Source organism: Neopsephotus bourkii, unplaced genomic scaffold (assembly GCF_033783945.1).
Source record: "Neopsephotus bourkii isolate Nb327-2 ecotype Australia unplaced genomic scaffold, CSIRO-AGI_Nbou_v1 NB_95, whole genome shotgun sequence".
Classification (NCBI taxonomy): Eukaryota; Metazoa; Chordata; class Aves; order Psittaciformes; family Psittacidae; genus Neopsephotus; species Neopsephotus bourkii.
This window is the reverse complement of record NW_026900612.1, coordinates 686,297-704,806: the sequence shown is the minus strand read 5'-3', so window position 1 is coordinate 704,806 and position 18,510 is coordinate 686,297. Positions and strand designations below refer to the sequence as shown.

Genomic DNA, 18,510 nt, shown 5'->3' with positions numbered 1-18,510 from the left:
ATTTTGCATAGAGACAGTATTTAAGGTAAGTTCACTCTCCATCGCAAAGTATTTCGGATTACTTTCTGAAGGACTCCATTGGTAACAGCAAGGAAAAACCTCGAGCTTTCTTATCAACAGCTTCCCATCATCAAGCATTGCTTAGAAGACCAGGTTAACTGAAAGAGCTGTTTCTAGACCCAAAAGCTTTGGGGGCTTAATTTTGTATACGCAACCAATACACCACTCCCTGTATTAGCTGGTATTTACACAGGCTTTCATTATACCTTGAGCTCTTCTTCCTTGCTGGTTAAGTTGGCATGTTCATTGCTTAACGAGTCCTCCATCTGCTTTATCTGTTTCTCCTTTTCCGCAATCCTGCACAAACAAGAAGTGATGACATATCAGTACTAAAAGGTCTTAGATGAAAGTGGTGCATGAACAAGCAGGCAAACACAAAATACATGCTGGCCTTTAAGTCCAGCTTCTACTCTAAATCCTGCTGACAGTACACTCTGGATCCAAAAGCTTTTCCATCCATTTTAAAAGCTGTTTGCTTGCCAAAATTTATGAGACATTCTCTAGCTCTGAAAGACAAGAACTACCCATCCCAAGGGGAGAAGACTCCTGGGACCACCAGATAGCCCAAATATTAACAGTTCTCATGGTCACGCCCATTCCTGCATGCTGGACTGATTCCCTGTATATAGGCAGGGGTAAACAAGAAAGCACACACTGCTTTCTCTGTAGCATATAGAGCCACAGACAACAGATACCAAACCTGAGGCCAGACACTGAAGAGAAATTCACAGGAAGTTGTTTCCTAGCTCCCAAGTCAATCTCATGGTGAGAAGTTAAAAAGCATAGACCATAGGAATATTTCATTCACCAGTCCCTCCCATATGCACTGCACATGCATGGAGGAAAGATGGCATGCATTAAAAGCCAGTCACTCCTCCCAAATACCAAAGGAAATGAATGCTCACACTTTGTGTAGTTCTTCTGCCAGGACTGAAGCTGAGGTCTGCAGAAGGAACAAAAAAAAAAAAAGCTGAAGGTAAAGCAAGTCAAAGAACTATCATCAACAGTGAACCAGGAACAGCAGTTCTAAGATTTGTGTAGTTATTTCAAATTGGCACAGGATGCTTCCTGGCTAAGACTGTACAAATACCAGCACATACTAATGTCCCTTCCCCTTTAGCCTAAGGCAACACTAAAGGGAAACCAAAACAAAACCAGCACTTTCCTCCCATGGATTAAGTGCTTTACATGCCATTCTGCTGACAAACCACACGAATTTAAAAAAGAAAACCCTGCACAGTGCATCAGGACTTGTGTTAAGAACAAACAGCAGCACAAAGCAGCAAATGGCATTTTTTTTCCTCCTGGAAAAAGCCTATTCATATGTGATCACTGCAGTCACCCACAACAGGGCACAAGGAGAGACCCACCACAATGGCTACCAAGGGACCTCTGTAGACCATTTCACACACGGTTTGGTAGTAGCGGAACTTCTATATTCGTTTGTGCTACAGATACATAGTTGTCCCTACTCAGCCTTATCCTCCCAAAATCCTGGATGTCGCAGAGCTTACACCCATGGGACCACAACAGCAATCCCTGCACTGCTTTAGACAGATCATACCATGGAGAAAAGCAAAATCAAAATAAATAAAGGGAATAAACAGTTCCAGTCCTAGACTGGTCTCCTTAGTTTCATCAACCTTGATGTCCAAAGCCATATCCAGTGCAACCTCGCTTCCTCAAAGTGCTATTTTCACGCCTACTGTACATGGTGGAAGAACACCCTTGCATTTTCATAGCCTGTGGTGCTACACAGGGAAAGTATACACCCCCTTCCAACAGCCTCATTGTGTAAGCCAGAGCTAAAAATCAAAATCTCCCTCGTGATTACTTTGCAAAACCCTTGTACTGGGAAGAGAGGAAGCCATGAAGATGCTGTAAACCCAGAGTGCATCTTCCTTCACTGCTCTCCCCACCCAACGGGTTAAGGCACACCAGCTAAAGCCAGATGACACATTTTCAGTCTGACACTGAATTTAAACTATGTAAACCATGTCCATTATTAAAAGAACAGAGCAGCCAACTGCATGCAACAGTCTCCACTTGTGTCTTCCGAGAGGATCTGTGACCTAGCCCTACATGGAAGCAACTTCAGTGACTTTGAGGTTTTTCATAGCGTTTACAGCAGAAGTAATTCCTCAAACCAACTAGTCAAACTAAAATTTTAGATACTAAAAGAACTGAAAAAAGCATTGTGCAGATTTGGTGTGGCTTTGGTGGTTTTGGTTTGGTTTTATGGGTGTTTAGGTTTTTTCTGCACAAAAATCACTGCTGTAATGAACAAACAGCTTTATATGGGAGCTATCATGAGACACTTTCTCAACCTAATGCACAAGGGAAAAACACTATCAGGCGTTTCACAGGAGGACAGCAAAAAGACCAAAAGAACCACAAGACAGAATAGTACACACGCAAAGCTACAGAAAACAAACATTCAAAAAGGCAATCTACCCTTTGGTCATAAATGAAAGCCACTACAGAATAAGAGGATTTTTCCCCAAAAAAGGACAGCAGAAGCTTAAGTTTTAAACAAGTTTGAGAAACATTAGAAAAAAAGAATACTAACAAGTCTTTGCTTTCAGCATTACATATCTCATATCCAGCTACAAAACAAAATCTGGCTTTTAACGAAAGTTCACAATTCATGACTACAAAAGAACATGTTGTACCTGGGCTGCCATTTGTGAATGAAACTTCTGAAGCTGAGCATTCAAAGCATCATTCTGCTCTATCAGCTCCTTGTAAGAGAGCACAGAAAGAAAAGCAGGCTGAGATCTGGAGCTAGTCAACTTTTGCTAGGATTAGCTCTTAGCCATGATAATGTTAGTAAGAACAGTTTAGCATTTTCAGACACTTTTCAAAGATGCTGTTTTTCCTCCCCACTAAGGACATCCTATTTGAGTGGAAGTACAACAACCTATTCTGCATCAACAGAAAAAATATTCCTTGCCCCACTGGATGCCATTTAGTTTCCCTGAAGCCCTCAAGAGCTATGTCTACACTGTCTCTCACCGTTTGATGCCAGAAGAAGAGAAATCACTCCAGAAGAGCTCATACAAAGGTATATGGATGCTCTTCCAGGTTGTTCCCCAGACTGTAACATCACTTCACAGCTTTGGAAACTGCCTGGGTCAGCGCATTTTCCTGACCTGCCTAAAGGGCTTCTCAGGTCTGAGATGGCCCCAGATGGTCACAGCACCACACACAAGGTCTCAACTCATAAGTTGCCAGATCACAGACTGGCAGACAGTTGTCTCAATTTTTATTCAGTGGGAAGCTTTACTAAAGCAGTATAGCAAGGATAATACTATGTTTCCATAGGCACAAAGTGAGAGTTAAAAAACAAACCCTTAGGATACTTGAGTAATACTACCTGCACCTGCATTTGCATGGAGTCCTCCGCAGAAGCTCTCTTTTGCTCAGCCTCCATTAACTGCAACATCCTCTGCTCCAGCTGCTGTTTTGACACCATTGTATCAGTAAGTTTACTGTGCAAGCTCTGGATTTCATTGTCTTTGGCCACAAGTTTATTCTGCACATCTGTAGCAGAAATGTCAGGATTTTAATTCAGAAGTAAATATTTAGCTGTAGGGGAAATAATTTTCACTGTACACAGGGAAGCTGATTAGAAGCCTTGTTCCAGCAAGCCAAGGTTCAGCTCTCTCATCAGCATTCAAGCTAACTGGTATCACAACACAGTATTTCCCCAGGGTGCTGAAGCAGTACTGACTTTACCTGAGCTTTAATTTAAGCCATTTATTCAGTAATACTTTTTTTTACAAATGCCAACAGCCAAATCACTGCAGCAAGCATGATTGGGGAATTTTGCGATACGTGCCTTGTTGTGCTGCTTCATGTTCTGCTGTTCTTTTCCTGAGATAAGCCTGGATTTCTTCCCATCTTCTCTCTGCTTCCTGCTGCTGGACCTTCACATTAAAGGGAGAGTTGATGAAAAGAAGTCTAACCTTTATTTTTTGAAACATTCAGAATGCATCTCTTTGGTGCTATTCCCAAAACAGATGGCAATGAAGTAAAGTTTTCTTGTTTCCATTAGGGCGCACCAGAAAGACAGAGTACCCTGTAATCCTCCTCCTAGAGTAGTTTAGCCTATTAATTTTAAAGGCAAATTGTGAACAGGATTTCATTATAGGCTCTTAACAGAATGGTTTCTGTAATATGAAAGTGTAGCATCTTTGCCCTGCATGTTCAGAATTAACACTAGAAGGTAGACTAGCCAAGCATCACGTAAGTCTGCATCTAAAATGTCTCAACTCTGGATAACAACTCTCTACCTGGAAAGGCTAAAGGCAGGAAGAACTTCTGGTAGCTAAAGCTTAATTGCAAATACAAAATAAGTACTGAACTCTGGTTTAGCATTCACATCTAAGAACAACAAATTTCTCCTCTGGAGAAAACAAGCAAAGACAGAATATCTTCTCTTCTAAGGAAAAATAAAGAGGTATATCCAGAAGCCAGGCCATTTACATTTTAGAGCTTAAAGTCTTTAAAAAATTATATATATATTTAAGTAAAAGCTTGTAGTCTCTCATAAAAATCATACAAGGACAATGCCTTGTGGATTAACAACTCCGACTCAAATCTTGCTGGAATTTTGCACTCATAGAAAAAGTTCAAAATCACCAGGGAAGCTTTTATAAAGATACTTGATATTGATCGGGAAGGCTAAGTTTAACTTTACAGTGAGCTTTGTAATCACTCAAAACCCAGATTTCTGAATAAAAAAGTATTAAATAAAACATTATTAAACATGAAGTGAACCCATAGGCTGACTCAGCCTATCTAAAAATAAGTATTTGCACGTATAAAGAGAACAGAGATTTAACGTTCAGGGAAACAGCTAAAGCAATTCTCACACGCCCCACATCCCACATGATTCAAAATCTGGTTCAGATAAAGCCTTGAGAGCAACTCAGTAGGCAGAAAAAACCCAAGTCACCTTCAGCTGAGCAACTGCCTGCTCTGCGTTCTTCTTCTGGAGCTCTTCCTGCTGCAATTTACTGCTCTTCTCTCCCAGTTCATTCACCAGCCTAGCATAATCCTGGCGCAGTTTGTTCAGTTCAGCCGACTGCCTAAAAATAAATGTTTTTAACAGCTTTTTTTACAAGAAGCACAGGCTATAGCAACAGCTACTCAAATATCAACACCAAGCCCTGTATCTGCAGCCAGAGGGTTGTTGGTTGCTTCGCCATCCTCATCACTGCTTCACCCTAGAAAAGGGATGAAGACCAAGTACCTTTGGCCTTCAATACAGCAGCTACAACCCACTGAGTCAGAAATAAAAGGTCAGCAGTAAGCCACAAGCATCAGCTCCTTTAAAACATTTGTAAGCTGATGTTCATAATTTGGACAAGCTTACATAAACTCAGCGTAGAGAAAGGTCTTGCACTGAAATCCACGTTCCTTTCCTATTCCTGTAAACTACTACTGATCTCAAACTTACTCAAGACTATTCCCCCTGGACTAACTGTATGCATCTCTTCAGACACCATGTTGCCTCCTGGCCTTGACTTATCTATTAACTTATAAAGGTATCTCATGCACCCTCTCAGTTAAGGAGAGAAGATGCATTTATAGAACTCAATGGAAGAATTTTAAGAGGCTTGCCTTTGTGTCTAAGCAAATAAAAAGCATTTTATTTTTATCTTATGTTTGCCTAAACTAAAGATTTTTCAAGAAAACTGTCATATGAGAGAATGATATTTCCTTTCTATGAACAGGACTCCTAAAGTCTGGGTACCCATGACATTCTCCAAGCTCTCCTTATATTGACCTGCTCTGGCAGGACACGCACAGGGAGCAGAATGCACATCTGCTGAGCAGTGCTTGACAGGGCAGAAGCTGTTAACAGAGAAGTCCACACAGAAGCAGCATCTTTGCAAGAACAGAATAACCAGAAAAGGAAGATCCAGAGACCTTTCCCAGTCCTGACAGCAATTCTGACAGTAAAAAAAATCAAGTACCTATGAGCATATGAAGTGTAGCTTTTCCTTTTTATAGGCAGAAGCCCAGTGGCAGCAATCCACACATCTCACTACAACACCTTACCAGGGTGCTCAGCCTTTATCACAATACATACAATTGTCTCTGCTAGCTCAGGGACAGCCCAAGTCATAACCCACAAAGGCAAAACCTTGAGAAGCCTTTTTGTTTCTCCAAACATTTGCAACACCAACAGATAAAGCCAGTTACTGCCTCCTCAGCAGTATCATTAACTGAAAGACAGTGGTTTTTTTTTCTTATAGCAAGACTGATTTACAAGTTCAGACCTACTGTTCTCTCAAGAAACCAGTATCTCTGGGTGCTCAGGATCATCTCTCCTAAAGCCCCAGGGGAAAGGATACATCCCCTGCCAGAAACACCAACTGTAGCTGAGTACTTTGCACTTTCTGTTGAAGTCTCAACACCCACTTTCTAAAAGCTCAGGCTTCAAACTGGTAAGACAGTTATCTGCTCTGAAAGCCTTGGTTCAATGCAAATACAATTAGCTACTTCCCTAGCCCAAAATATCTGTGTTTTTAGTTAAACCACAAATTCAGAGATAGTCAAGGAGATGGAAACAAAAGGAGCAGAAACCAGAACAACTCTTCAGGGAAGGTTTAAAAAAATACAGAGCTCTGAGTAGCTGCTAACATACTTGCTCTCCATTTGATTGGTGGAAGTACTGACAGCATCTCTCAGGATACCATTTTCCTGCTTCAGGTGGCTTATTTCTGCCTCCATCTGCTCACGGAGTTGCTGGAACTGATAGGGAAAGATCAATTACAGAAAAGATTAAAGTAAGGACCAACAAAAACATCCATTTATAACAGTAGGTGAGATATCACAATAGTTTAAGCAAATAAAACTAAGTGGAGTTTTTTTGAGACATGGGAAGTTTTACAACCTTCCTATGTGCAACTGGAAAAAAAAAACAAACCACTGTGCAACCCAGACCCTCTTGCTCAAATAAAAGCACCCATTTCCTTTTATATCAGTATATCAAGCTATTTAACAAGGCAACTTTTTTGTTTAAAAGGCTACAGAAGTGTTAATTCAGATACTAATTGCTCCATGACTGGCAATCAATATATTACTTTTCCAAAGGGAAAAAAAAACAAATGTACTGTACGTTAACATTAGAAGTTTACAGAGCCCTCAAAGCAGAAAAAGTATAAAACAGCTTTTATTATAACATGCACACAGATTATAGAATGCAAACTGAAAAGTCTAGTCCTCATCTAATACCCTGAAGTAAAGATTATGAAACTGATCCTTTTTTAGGCAATAATATGCATTGATTGCATTTTCAACATGGTTCCAAACTGAGGCAGAAAGAAGCCCTAATAACCTAAGGCTGCTTCAGAATGATAGAATACCACATTGGAAGGGACCTCAAGGATCATCTGGTCCAGCCTTTTCAGGCAAAGTATGACCTAGACCACATGTCCCTGCACCCTGTCCAACTGAATCTTAAACATGTCCGATGTCTGGGAGTCCACCACTTCCCTCGGGAGATTATTCCAATGGCTGATTGTCCTCATTGTGAAAAAGTTTCCTCTTGTGTCTAGTCAGAATCTCCCCAGGAATAACCTGTACCCATCACCCTCATCTTCTCCATGGGACTCCTGCCAAAAAAGCCCATCTTCCTTTAAATACTGGAACACGGTGATCAGGTCTCCCTGAGCCTTCTTTCCTCTAGGCTCAACAAGTCCGGTTCTCTCAGCCTTTCCTTATATGCAGTAGGGCAAACAACAAAGACACAATTCAAAAAAAAACGGAAAAAAAAAAAAGGACTTTGCATGTGCAGACACCAGCAAAGCTGGGTTACAAACCAACAGCCTCCTTTGAAAATCCTCAAGCACAAACCGCTATAATACTTTCTTCCTCTAGCAGTGCCAGTTTGGAAATGGTGTCTGCCATATCTGCAAGACCCAGTTTCATTAAATGACTGACTCACCAATAAGGATTTTGTATATAAAAATAAAAGCTTGTGTACCAACTGCAGCAGGAGACAGCAGTCCCTTGTAGGGCAGCCACCTCCAGCTCAGCACCAACACACATAGCAAGCCAGTCCTTTGATGTCTGTTGGGGGGTTCACACACACATTTTTCTTAATGCCAACAGATATACATGATCCCAACAGAAGCAGGGGCACAAACCCCATCTGACTGGAAGCTTTGACAATTTAAGTTTCAGCTTCTCTGAAATGCTACAACACATCAGTAGGGGGAGCAGAACCAGAGCACTGGTTCCTCTCCATATCACTGGTTATTCTATGCATACTTCCTCCAGCTTTGCCCGTGACAGCAGCATCTGCAAAAGCCATACAGCCATGCCCACATCTCCTTCATTCTGCTCAACCAGCAGTAAGGCCCTGCTGTAATACACGTGACTATATAAGTTCAAAATAAGCCGTCAGTGCTCCAGGTAACGGTTGTCTCTCCTGGGGTAATCGCTGGACATGATCTTGAAGGTCTTTTCTAGCCTAGTTGGCTCTATTATTCTAGAATACAGTTCTGCTCCAAAACTGCAGAGGTGCTACTCTCTTAAAGTGCCAAGACAGAAGATACAGTATTAAAACTGGAAAGTTCACATGCTGGGCTTGATGCTTGTGACATTCACATAAGAATAGAACATACCAGAATGTGAATCTAAGCACGAGTCAAGTTCATGCGAGGGGCCGTATTTTCTTCACAAACTTTTTAGCTAGAAGTTTTTAAGCTGATGAAACAGGTCATTCCATTACAATGCAGCTTCAGGAGAGAGTAACAGGGGTCTTAAATACAGGTGTCTGCCCTTCAAGTATTTTCAGCAAAGCACTCCCCCAGGCAATAACATTTCTAGCATATTACGTTATGTTGTCACTCGTTACAATGATTTTTAAAATTAAATTTATCAGCCAGTAAATGATCACCACCACTAGTGGCGCTCTTGAGTATTTCAATTAGATTTTACACTTTATTTGAGTAACATTTCAGCAGAATACCACAAAGGAAATGTTACTAAATCGGAGACCAACGGCATGGCTAGCACCCGTCTTTTACAGACTACAGAAGTTACCCATGAGAACACCTTGACTTTCTTTTAAGTAAGAAAAGTGCCAGTTTCCCATTCTCGGGTAGATGTGTCATACCACTAGCACATTGCATTCAAGGTGCCAGGTAAGTTGCCATCTGTGTGAGCAAACAAAAGCTGAGCCCTGGCTAAAGCAATGACTCCTCAGCACTGATCTGCTTATGAATGAACATCAAGTTTAATAGTTTGGTAAAGCATTTACCTTCATCTTCATCTGCTGAGATTCTTGGTAGCTAACGTGTATTTTACTCTGAAAAGTGCCATGCTCCTTTTCTAGTGCATTGATCCGCTCTCTCATTTTGGCTGTAAGCAAGCCATTCCTCTCCTTTTCTGCAACCAGCTCCTTGGGTGGGAAGGAAAAAGGCAAAGAAGTCATGTACTGCTCCTTTCTAGAGTCTAACAGTAACAGGTTGAAGGTAAGTAAAAACATAACAAGTGAGCACCAAACAAAAGTCAGCAATCTTCACTTGGAGAAGTTACAGCATTAGATCTGACAAAGCTTCCAGCACCTTTATGAGGATAATTTCACATTTATTAGAGAGGCTTGCCAATTTAAACGCTGATCTTCCATTGTCTCAGAAGAGCTAAAGTCTTATTTCTATTGAGTCTGGCCAGATTAGAGAGTCCTAACAACTAAAACCACTGATATCATAGAGGGCAGAGCTTAGATTTTCAACCCAAGCTTAGCAAAGTGGAAGAACGTGGGTAAAGAACTGTGGCAAAACAACAGAGCATTTCAGAGCAAATAACTGCTTTGCAGCTGGTTGCAAAGCCAACAGTTCTGCCACGGGAGATGGGCTATCAGTACCCAGCAACAACCAGAGAAGCCCTGAATCCCACCAGCATGATGCCATATTGTAGCTTTCAAATTGAAACACACATTGCTATTTAAATTAATCATTTATTAGCCGGTAATTCAAACCAGACATCTAGGAATTCACAGACCTGCTCCTCTGCAATATAAATGCATTTGCTGTAGAAAGCAATAGCATTAAGTGCAGCTTTCAGCCAGCTCCAACTGCAGAATGAGATACTTTTACCACCTAAGCTTCAGGTGTCCTCCAGCTATGCAGCACAGCCTGCAGCTCCCTACAGTGCCAAGGAGCCTTGACAGGTCATATAAGTTCTCTAAATCATTAGCCTGAATACCCTCCATCTTTTCAGATTAATTACAGCTTTTTCCATATTTTCATTTAAATAAAAGCTATTCTCTCCCTTTTAGATCCAACTTACTTCAGGAGGCTCTCTGCCATCCACCCATCCACGTGTCACCCCACACTCCCTCACCACCCGCCACATCCATCCCCCAAATTAAGTGACACAAGTTCCCAAACCCATGTTCACAAAGGCATTTAGGAACCTGAGCTGCATCAAAACCTTAAGTCACTTCTGCAAATGCAGTGTAAAGAGCTTGACACAAAGTTTTCTGTTATTTTTGCATGTTTGCAAATGCAACAAAACGAAGGACACCAGGACATTCCTTCTACTTGTTCACCAATTCCACCATCCACCTGCAGTTCTCACTAACCCAGCTACCCTGTCAAGACAGTGCCAGAGATCCTGGCAAGATTAACCTTCACCTAGTATGGGTTTTGCCAGGACTTCTGAGGTCAGGCTCCACTTGCTTTTTATCCTCTCCAGTTAACATCTTTATCACCCTTAAACTCCCTCTAGCTTCTAGAAACATTTTCAGAGAAATATCAATTAGAAGATGAGAAACATCAATTAGAAGGTAAGAGCTTTTAGTCAGTTAAGCTGAGCTTTTTCTCTTATCCTGATCTTTTAGAACCACAGCAACTTTGCTTCTACCCAGTTTCTCCCAGCTTCTCCCTTCCCTCTCCAAGTCCAGCAGGCAGAACCCCCCCAATGACCATCTCTGCAGCTCCCACCTTGCCTTCACAAACACCGCTTTGCAGATGTTTTCCCCCGGCCAACCACATCAGGCTGCCACACACTCGGGCTCCTTCATACATTCTCTCCGCTTCAGTACAGATCCCCCCTCTTTCATTCTACAATCCTGAGTCAGAGTTTCTGTCTCCCCCTTCTCAAACATATCAGAAGTCTTTTCTCCCTATAGTTACATATTAACTATCGCAAACCTCTTGATCCCATCCTGCAAATGTACACCTACCCGTGCCCTGCCAGGAGCTCACACAATACCTACACCCTTCTTCCCTTCTCATCTGCCAAGGCTCCCAACTGCCATGTCCTCTGGCCACTCTCCTCCCATCTTTAGCCACCCAACTTTCTGTGCCCAGCTTCTTGTCCTACAATAAGACCTTCTTGAACACAATGTTTGTGTGCTTGAAAACAAGCCAAAACTTAAGAATCCTCCCACCAAAAGTCTCCAATTCACTCCATATTTGCACCCAATTATTTGTTCTACCATAACTGCTTTCCTCTGAAACCCTCATTGAGTTTCATAAACTGGCCTTGACAGTAACATCAGCATCCCTATAAGTCAAAAGCAATCAGAGCAGCAACTCGAGGAGCTACACAGGCAGTCTACACCTTCTGTAGCTTCCTTCTTGAAGAAAACTGACGATTGTTGTGCCTAGAAGCACATAAGCATGGGAATGACAGAATATGTACTGGATTAAGACGGCAATGCAAAAGAGGTGTTTAATATTTGCATCCACAAAATTGCCTTACACTCATAAAGGAAGCATTTTAAAAGTACCCTTTCGAAAAGAAAAATAGTCTTAGCTTAAAAGTCTAAGTAAATTAACTCTCTGAAAAATAACTCTGCACAAATGTGTTAATAGCATCATAAAATCAAACATAGTGTCTTGGTAAACTTCTCCAATACAAAAAAAAAAATCCACCTTTCAGTTTATAACAAAGTCAGTAAACCAGCATTGGCTGGCTGCTAGTCCTACAAACCCCTGCTCCTCTCCCACAGCCCTCTGTATGCATGCATCTCTGTATTTACCTGGGTGAGCTGCTTGCACTGCTCCTTTGCAACTGCTGCCTCCTCCTTCATCGCAGTGAGCATTTTCTCTTTGTCTTGCAGCTGATGTAGAGCTGCAGCTGACTCAGCCTTGCTAGCCTGCACCAAGAGTACATAGAAATGATTATACATGCCAGAAGTACTTGCACAACACACTAGCAGGCAGCAGAGCAAACCTGAGAGGAAGAAACACTCCCTCCTGCCCCAAATCATCCATCTGTGTGGCATACACAGCGCCAACAGTACCCAATTCTGCTGCTAATGCATCCTGCAGCGTCAATCTTGTTAGACAAGGAAATGCATTTTCAAACACACTGAAACCAATTAAGAGAACAAATGGACTCTTAAGGTGCTTCCCATGTTGGAAGAGAGCTGCTGTGGCAGCACTGGGGAAAACAAAGAACAGCCATCAAGAGAAATACAGGAAAAAGACACAGAGATGCTGAATCATTCAATAATTGAGACTGGAAGGGACCTCCAAGATCACCTGGTCTGAACTGTGCTCAATGCAGGTATAATCCAACAAACCTAACCTCCTGAAATACCTCACTACAAAGAGAAAAAGGGAACACTGATCTGGCCTCTCATTCCACTTCACAGGAGACCCTCCATCTGACATAATTATGTTTCTGCTGGGACACTGACACACGAAGTTTGAGATACTATAGGGAACAACTACAGGAATGATACCCACAGTCCTATTACTTGTATACAGGTCCTAAAAATTAAGTAACTCCAGTAAGCGGTGAGACTCCTTTATGTTTGTGCCCAGACTTCACTCAATGTAGTCTGATAACTGAAGAAACAGACTTGTCAGTCCTATAATGCAGTGCTTGGAAGTTCTCATTTAATGGTCTTGTGTACGCATGCAGTACAAAACACACTGTCCATGTCATACATGAGTTACAGACAGGAAAATACATTTGTATCTACAGAAACCTGCATTTCTTGGTTGTATACAAACCCAGGAACCCATTTTGATCCCAACAGTTTAGCTTTAACACCAAACCATCCTTTAACGGAAAAAAAAAAAAAGAAAAAAGCTAGCTGCTGTTACAAATAGAACAGTCAATACCCATCGCAAGCGTACCACTACTGGGTTTCTAGTCAAGTACCGTAACAAAGGCCTACTAAGAATATAAAGTCTCTGTCCTTGGAGATTTTCAACACCCAACTGAACAAATCTCTGAGTAACCTGCTATGAATTTAACACTCAAACTGCTCTGAGTAGGCAGAAGACTGCATGATATCCTCAAGTCCCATCCAACCCAAACTGCATAATATGCTAGTATATTGCATCAACTGAACTGACACATACCCAATTCTGCATTTCTGTTCTGCTATTCTATCTTCAGAAAAACACAGAATTGCAAGACTTCAAGTGACAAACAGGATGTTACAAACTCAAAGTGACAACCATAACAACTCATGGGAGGAGCAGATATTTGCAAGATATTCAAGGTCATCATTCTCTTCTGTCTTAATAGAAAAGCTAAGAAAGAACTGCCTAGCACTGACAAAGGTTGCCCAGACGGTTGTGCAGTCTCAGTCCCCGAAGGTTTCAAGCCAGGCTGGATAACGCCCTGGGCAGCATTTGCTGACGTCAGAGCTGGCCCTGCTTTGAGTAGGAGGTTGGACTACAAATCTCCTGAGGTCCCTTCCAAATGTGAGCTGCCCTACAATCCTATGAGAAACAAATATCCAAAGCAGTCAGCAGACTAGGACATATAGGCTTTTAAGATAAAGAGACTTGCAACACACAGAATTAGCTGATCAATTGTAGAGACACAGCAGGTTCTTCTTAATCTCTCTCTCTCTCTCTCTCTCTATATATATATATATATATAGTTTGCTCTATTTACACATCTGTGAAATATCACTCCTGAAAGTCACCAGATGGCCTTTCCCCATGCCAACACACACACACCAGCAGTTCTATACCTATATATACCTTAATTCTCCATGGCTATGTCTGCTCTTCATGAGCGGTCAAAAAGCTAGCAGCCTGTCTAGCCACCCCATGGGATGGCAGATGGCAGCACAGAGACATCTGACAACTGCCTTCTGCATGCAAAGCATGCACAGACCAGCTGGAAAAAGTCTTTATAAGACAGAATGCAGAAATCACAACAGAACATTGATATAGCTAATTTGACAGTATCTCTTCCAATTTCTGCTTATTTAATAGTTTTCTACCCATCCCCATCTCCATCCCCATCCCTCTTCCCCCCCTACCCCCATCATTCACCTTTTGCAAGACATCATGAATTGCACTGGATTTTTCCTTTAACATCTCCACTATGCAACGGGCCTCATCTTCATTGAAGATCATATTCTTCATGGACATTACGAAGTCTTTAAATTTTACTTCAACATTCTCTGCAACACAAAGGAGGACATATTTACTTTGGACTCCATACAGTATCATTTATTTTGCCTCGAAACAGCATGTGATGGGGTACCATTATGTATTAGATTTATTTTCAGTCTGAAATGCCAAGCAGCAAGAGGTCATGAACATTCAGCAAAACTAACATCTCTCCAATTTAAATCCAAGAACAATCTGCCAGCCGATAGTTTTGGGAAAAAAAATCCCACCACTTTGTTTGTACAGTTGGTAACATTTATAGTGTTGCTAGCAAGAAGACAAAGCATAATACAGATTTTGAAGAAAAAATAGCATAAATGTGAAAACTTGAAGAGTCCTTTCTAGTGTATTATGACAGTTACTCAAACTGAGCTCTCAATTTAAAGGACAGCCTGGCTCCACAATCAGTACGAACATGACAAGTTAATGAATTTAAAAACTGGCACATTTCTGATTACAATAAATGGGAACCAGAAATACACTCCCTCAATGTAAGTTTAGAAATGAACTGCTGCAGAAGGAGTTCAGCAGAAGGAAGATAAACCAGTAATACCTCTCTTAATGGCTAAATGCTTGAAAACACACATTGTTCTGGGTTCAGCTGTAACAGTATTTTTCTGCTTCCTAGTAGCGGGTGCAGTGCTGTGCTTCAGCTTTAGTCCAAGAACAATGCTGATAACCACAACACACTGGTGTGTTAAGGAATGGTTACTTTGATCAAGGACTTTTCAGTCTCTCATGCTCTGCCAGTGAGGAGGAGAATAAGAAGCCCAGAGGGAACCTGACCCAAACTAGCCAAAGGGGTATTCCATACTACAGCACATCATGCCCAGTATAAAAACTGGGGGAGTCACCAGGAAGGCCAGATTGCTGCTTGGGTTGGGCTGGGTATCAGTCAGCAGGTGGTGAGCAATTGTATTGTGCATCATTTGCATTTATTGCCTTTTTCCTTTTCAGTTTCATATACTCTTCTCTTGTTATTTCCTTATTATTAGTAAGTTTATACTGTACTTCAGTTATTAAACTGTTCTTAACCCATAGGGTTTACATTCTTTTGATTCTCCTCCACATCCCACCTGGAGGCAGGGAAAGGAAGAGTGTCAGAACAGCTGCATGGTTCTGAGTTACTAACTGGGCTGAAACCACAACACACATAGAAAGAAACACAATTCAACTAACTATGCTCTAACAGGAACAAAACCAACATTGCTCATATAAAAAAACAGGCTCCATGTACATAGGTCATTAGGTGGCCCCCTAAGTTCAGTAAACAGAAGTACACCCAGTATCTCTTTCAAGTATCACCAGTGCTCAGCAACAGGTGAGAGGATGGGAGACATGCCATTGAAATGAGGCTAAACATCAAACTCAAACCTCTCCAGAGTTTTAAAAATAAGTGAAGAACAAAAAAATGGTAGTGATTCTAAGCCCTTAAAAGAATTTATCAAGCATAAAAACAAATCACTGAATAACAGAAGGGGGAAGGAGGGAGGGGGCAAGAAGAGGGGTAAACACTGAAAAATTCTAGCTCACACTCTCCTAGTCCTATATCCAACTTAAGTCTTGGCCACAGTTCACATTATTGCTGCACTGACATCATTTTTTCCTGTTACCAGGAATCCTGGTACCATATGCTGGTGTCACACCAAAATCCTGACACAGCACTCCGGTTAGCCAGGAGTCTATAGTAGCTTGTCCTGGACCAGCCTTCAGGGAGCATCGGGCTCAAGCAGAAAGGCCTTGCTCTTGCATCCAAGAAGCTTACAGTTAGAATAGTGAGAGATTTCTATATTGGGAGGGCAAGTCCCAGCTGACACAGAAGAATTAGGAGCATAGAGAAGGTTACAGTTTGCAAAGGAAATAAGAAGGGATGGGTGCACATGAGAGGCTTTGATGCTTCAGGGCAGTAATATGCAGCCATTGAGCTAGAAGCACAAGAGAAGCCCCAGGCAAGTGGGAATCTAATCTAGATACCAAAGTGAGCTGCTGGGAAGCTTTCAAGTGAGCATTTTAGAAGACAAGTCTAAAAAGAGATGTTGCCAAGAGTGTAGTGAGCGACAAGGCAGACAGTCCTGGAGAGCAAGCCTTCCGCACAAACCTGAGCCCCTGGGAATCACTGCTCAGTCACTTGGCTTCTCCTCTCTGGCTGCTCAGAAATTTCAGGGTCTCGCCTCACAGCTCAGTAAGTCTGGTACTCTTTGAGCAGGTCAGTAGCCTGTTTAAAGTTTCAGGCTGGGACACAACGCTCATGAACCACTCCAGGCCTTCGCGGCAGAATATGAAGGAAGCTCTCCTGTCCCAACCAATTTCAAACTGCATTGAAAGGAAATGTCAAAGTCTTCCTCAAAACTGTCAGACTATTTCAACTGGCAATTTGCTCCAGGTAACTGTGCTGCACCCAGACATACACACTGCCTAGTCAGCCCCAACTAGCTGCATGAACAGCCCCAGAGCATACAGTCTGCACTCCAAGCCTCAGGCAGGCTCCAAGAGCATGTACTGAAAGCTCTTGGTTTAGAGTCCATCCCTCAGCAATGCCTGAACCATCTACTGTAAAACTAGCTCACATGCATCTGTGTGGTCTTCGATCACCCATTTGCTTACTGTACGGACACAAAAGCCTACCATCAGCATTAAAAGGATTCAGATGGCACAAAGCCCTTTCAAGGGTGCCAAAGACAGGGAAGAAATGAGCACAGACAAGAACAAATGGTGTCCTGCAGCCACAAATGGTTTCTTCAAATCACTTTTTCCCAGTAGGTAAGAGGTTCCCCTTTCGCACAAACACAGCATGTTTTCCCTCTTCAGGTTCACAAGCAGGCTATACCAGAAAAACTGAATTATCAGTTTCATACCTTTATCTGTTTCATTCTTCAGTTTCTTGCCACTGCTCTTCTGGATCCCCTCATTCACATTTTGTTTTGCTACTTCAACCCCTTCTCGCTTTTCCAAAGGGCCAGCATCAGAATTATCCATCAACGGAATATAAACAGTTGCTTGAATAAGAGGTTCATCCACCAGAACTATAATCAAAAGTCCACAGGAGGGGTTAAAGGTTTGTAACAATTAACATCAGCATTTTTAGAAAAGATGCACAACACATTAGACAGAGTTGGATTAAAGCACTGGATTATTAACCTCAATAGTTACGCTTTTTATTTCTATTATCCTTCACAGCTTAACTCATTTAGCTCTTCAAGTAAGTTCATTAAATAAAGGTCTCTAATGCAAAGCAATTTAATAGCTTCAATTAAATTCCTATTTCCAAGGCTGCCTTTTAGCTTTTTAACAAGTAGCAGAAAAGACCCTTTACAGTTTGACTTCCATTTCACTCTAACGAGAAAGTTGCACAGAGTATCAAGATTGGTTTACTTGTGGCTGTGTATGAAATCATTCCACATCCCTGAAGTGTTAGTAAAGTCAAGTATTTTGTGCCTATTCTGTTAAAGGCTAGTACCTTACTGCCAGCATTTTCACTCAGATTACATCACCTGTGAATTAAACCATTCCAGCAAAATATGCAGTGGGGACAGTAATCAAGCTTTTTACATGCAAACTCAACTATACTTAATGAAAGTATCATCTGTCAGAGCAGACTTTAGACATCATTAATATTCAGAGAGGTACCGACCGACCTCTGCTCTCCATTCACATAGCACTGTATAAATGCAGTGAGGATCAGCCTCTTTCCAAAGAACTTTAGAGCCTGCACTACTGAAACAAAAGCAGGGGAGGGGAGAGGAAAATCAGGGACAACAGATATGGCCAGGAGAGTTGGATTTGCTGTTTGCCCAGCTCCTGAGCTGCTGGTCACACTGCCTGAAGTACTCAAGATACTATACACAGAGACATATTACAGCAGGAAAACTCAGACCCATCCAGCCCAGACTCAAAAGCTGATGAATAACAGATGCCACAGAGCAGACCAGAGAGAGAATGAACTTGGTGGGATGCAAGGTTTCAGGCATCACTGCAAGACAAATATGCATTCCTGGCTGCCAGAGTACCAGTTATAAAATACTTTCATGTTCTGACTGCTGTTAGGGAGCAGAAT

The 18,510-nt window shown here is 41.8% G+C and overlaps 1 protein-coding gene across 12 annotated transcripts in view; it reads right to left on the bottom strand.

Moving 5' to 3' along the window:
- KTN1 (kinectin 1) overlaps positions 1-18,510 on the bottom strand; it is a 102,861-nt gene that overhangs the window by 32,052 nt on the left and 52,299 nt on the right. For 10 of the 12 annotated variants that reach the window (XM_061355950.1, XM_061355943.1, XM_061355959.1 and 7 more), the window contains 11 exons: positions 17,312-17,479; positions 14,337-14,467; positions 12,071-12,187; positions 9,341-9,481; positions 6,719-6,825; positions 5,021-5,153; positions 3,902-3,989; positions 3,437-3,603; positions 2,733-2,801; positions 966-1,003; positions 267-357 (listed from right to left, as the gene is read on the bottom strand). In XM_061355950.1, the coding sequence (XP_061211934.1) occupies positions 267-357; positions 966-1,003; positions 2,733-2,801; positions 3,437-3,603; positions 3,902-3,989; positions 5,021-5,153; positions 6,719-6,825; positions 9,341-9,481; positions 12,071-12,187; positions 14,337-14,467; positions 17,312-17,479 (1,250 nt within the window). The remainder of the gene's footprint in view (positions 1-266; positions 358-965; positions 1,004-2,732; positions 2,802-3,436; positions 3,604-3,901; positions 3,990-5,020; positions 5,154-6,718; positions 6,826-9,340; positions 9,482-12,070; positions 12,188-14,336; positions 14,468-17,311; positions 17,480-18,510) is intronic. The other 2 variants (XM_061355968.1, XM_061356025.1) reach the window with 1 other exon arrangement.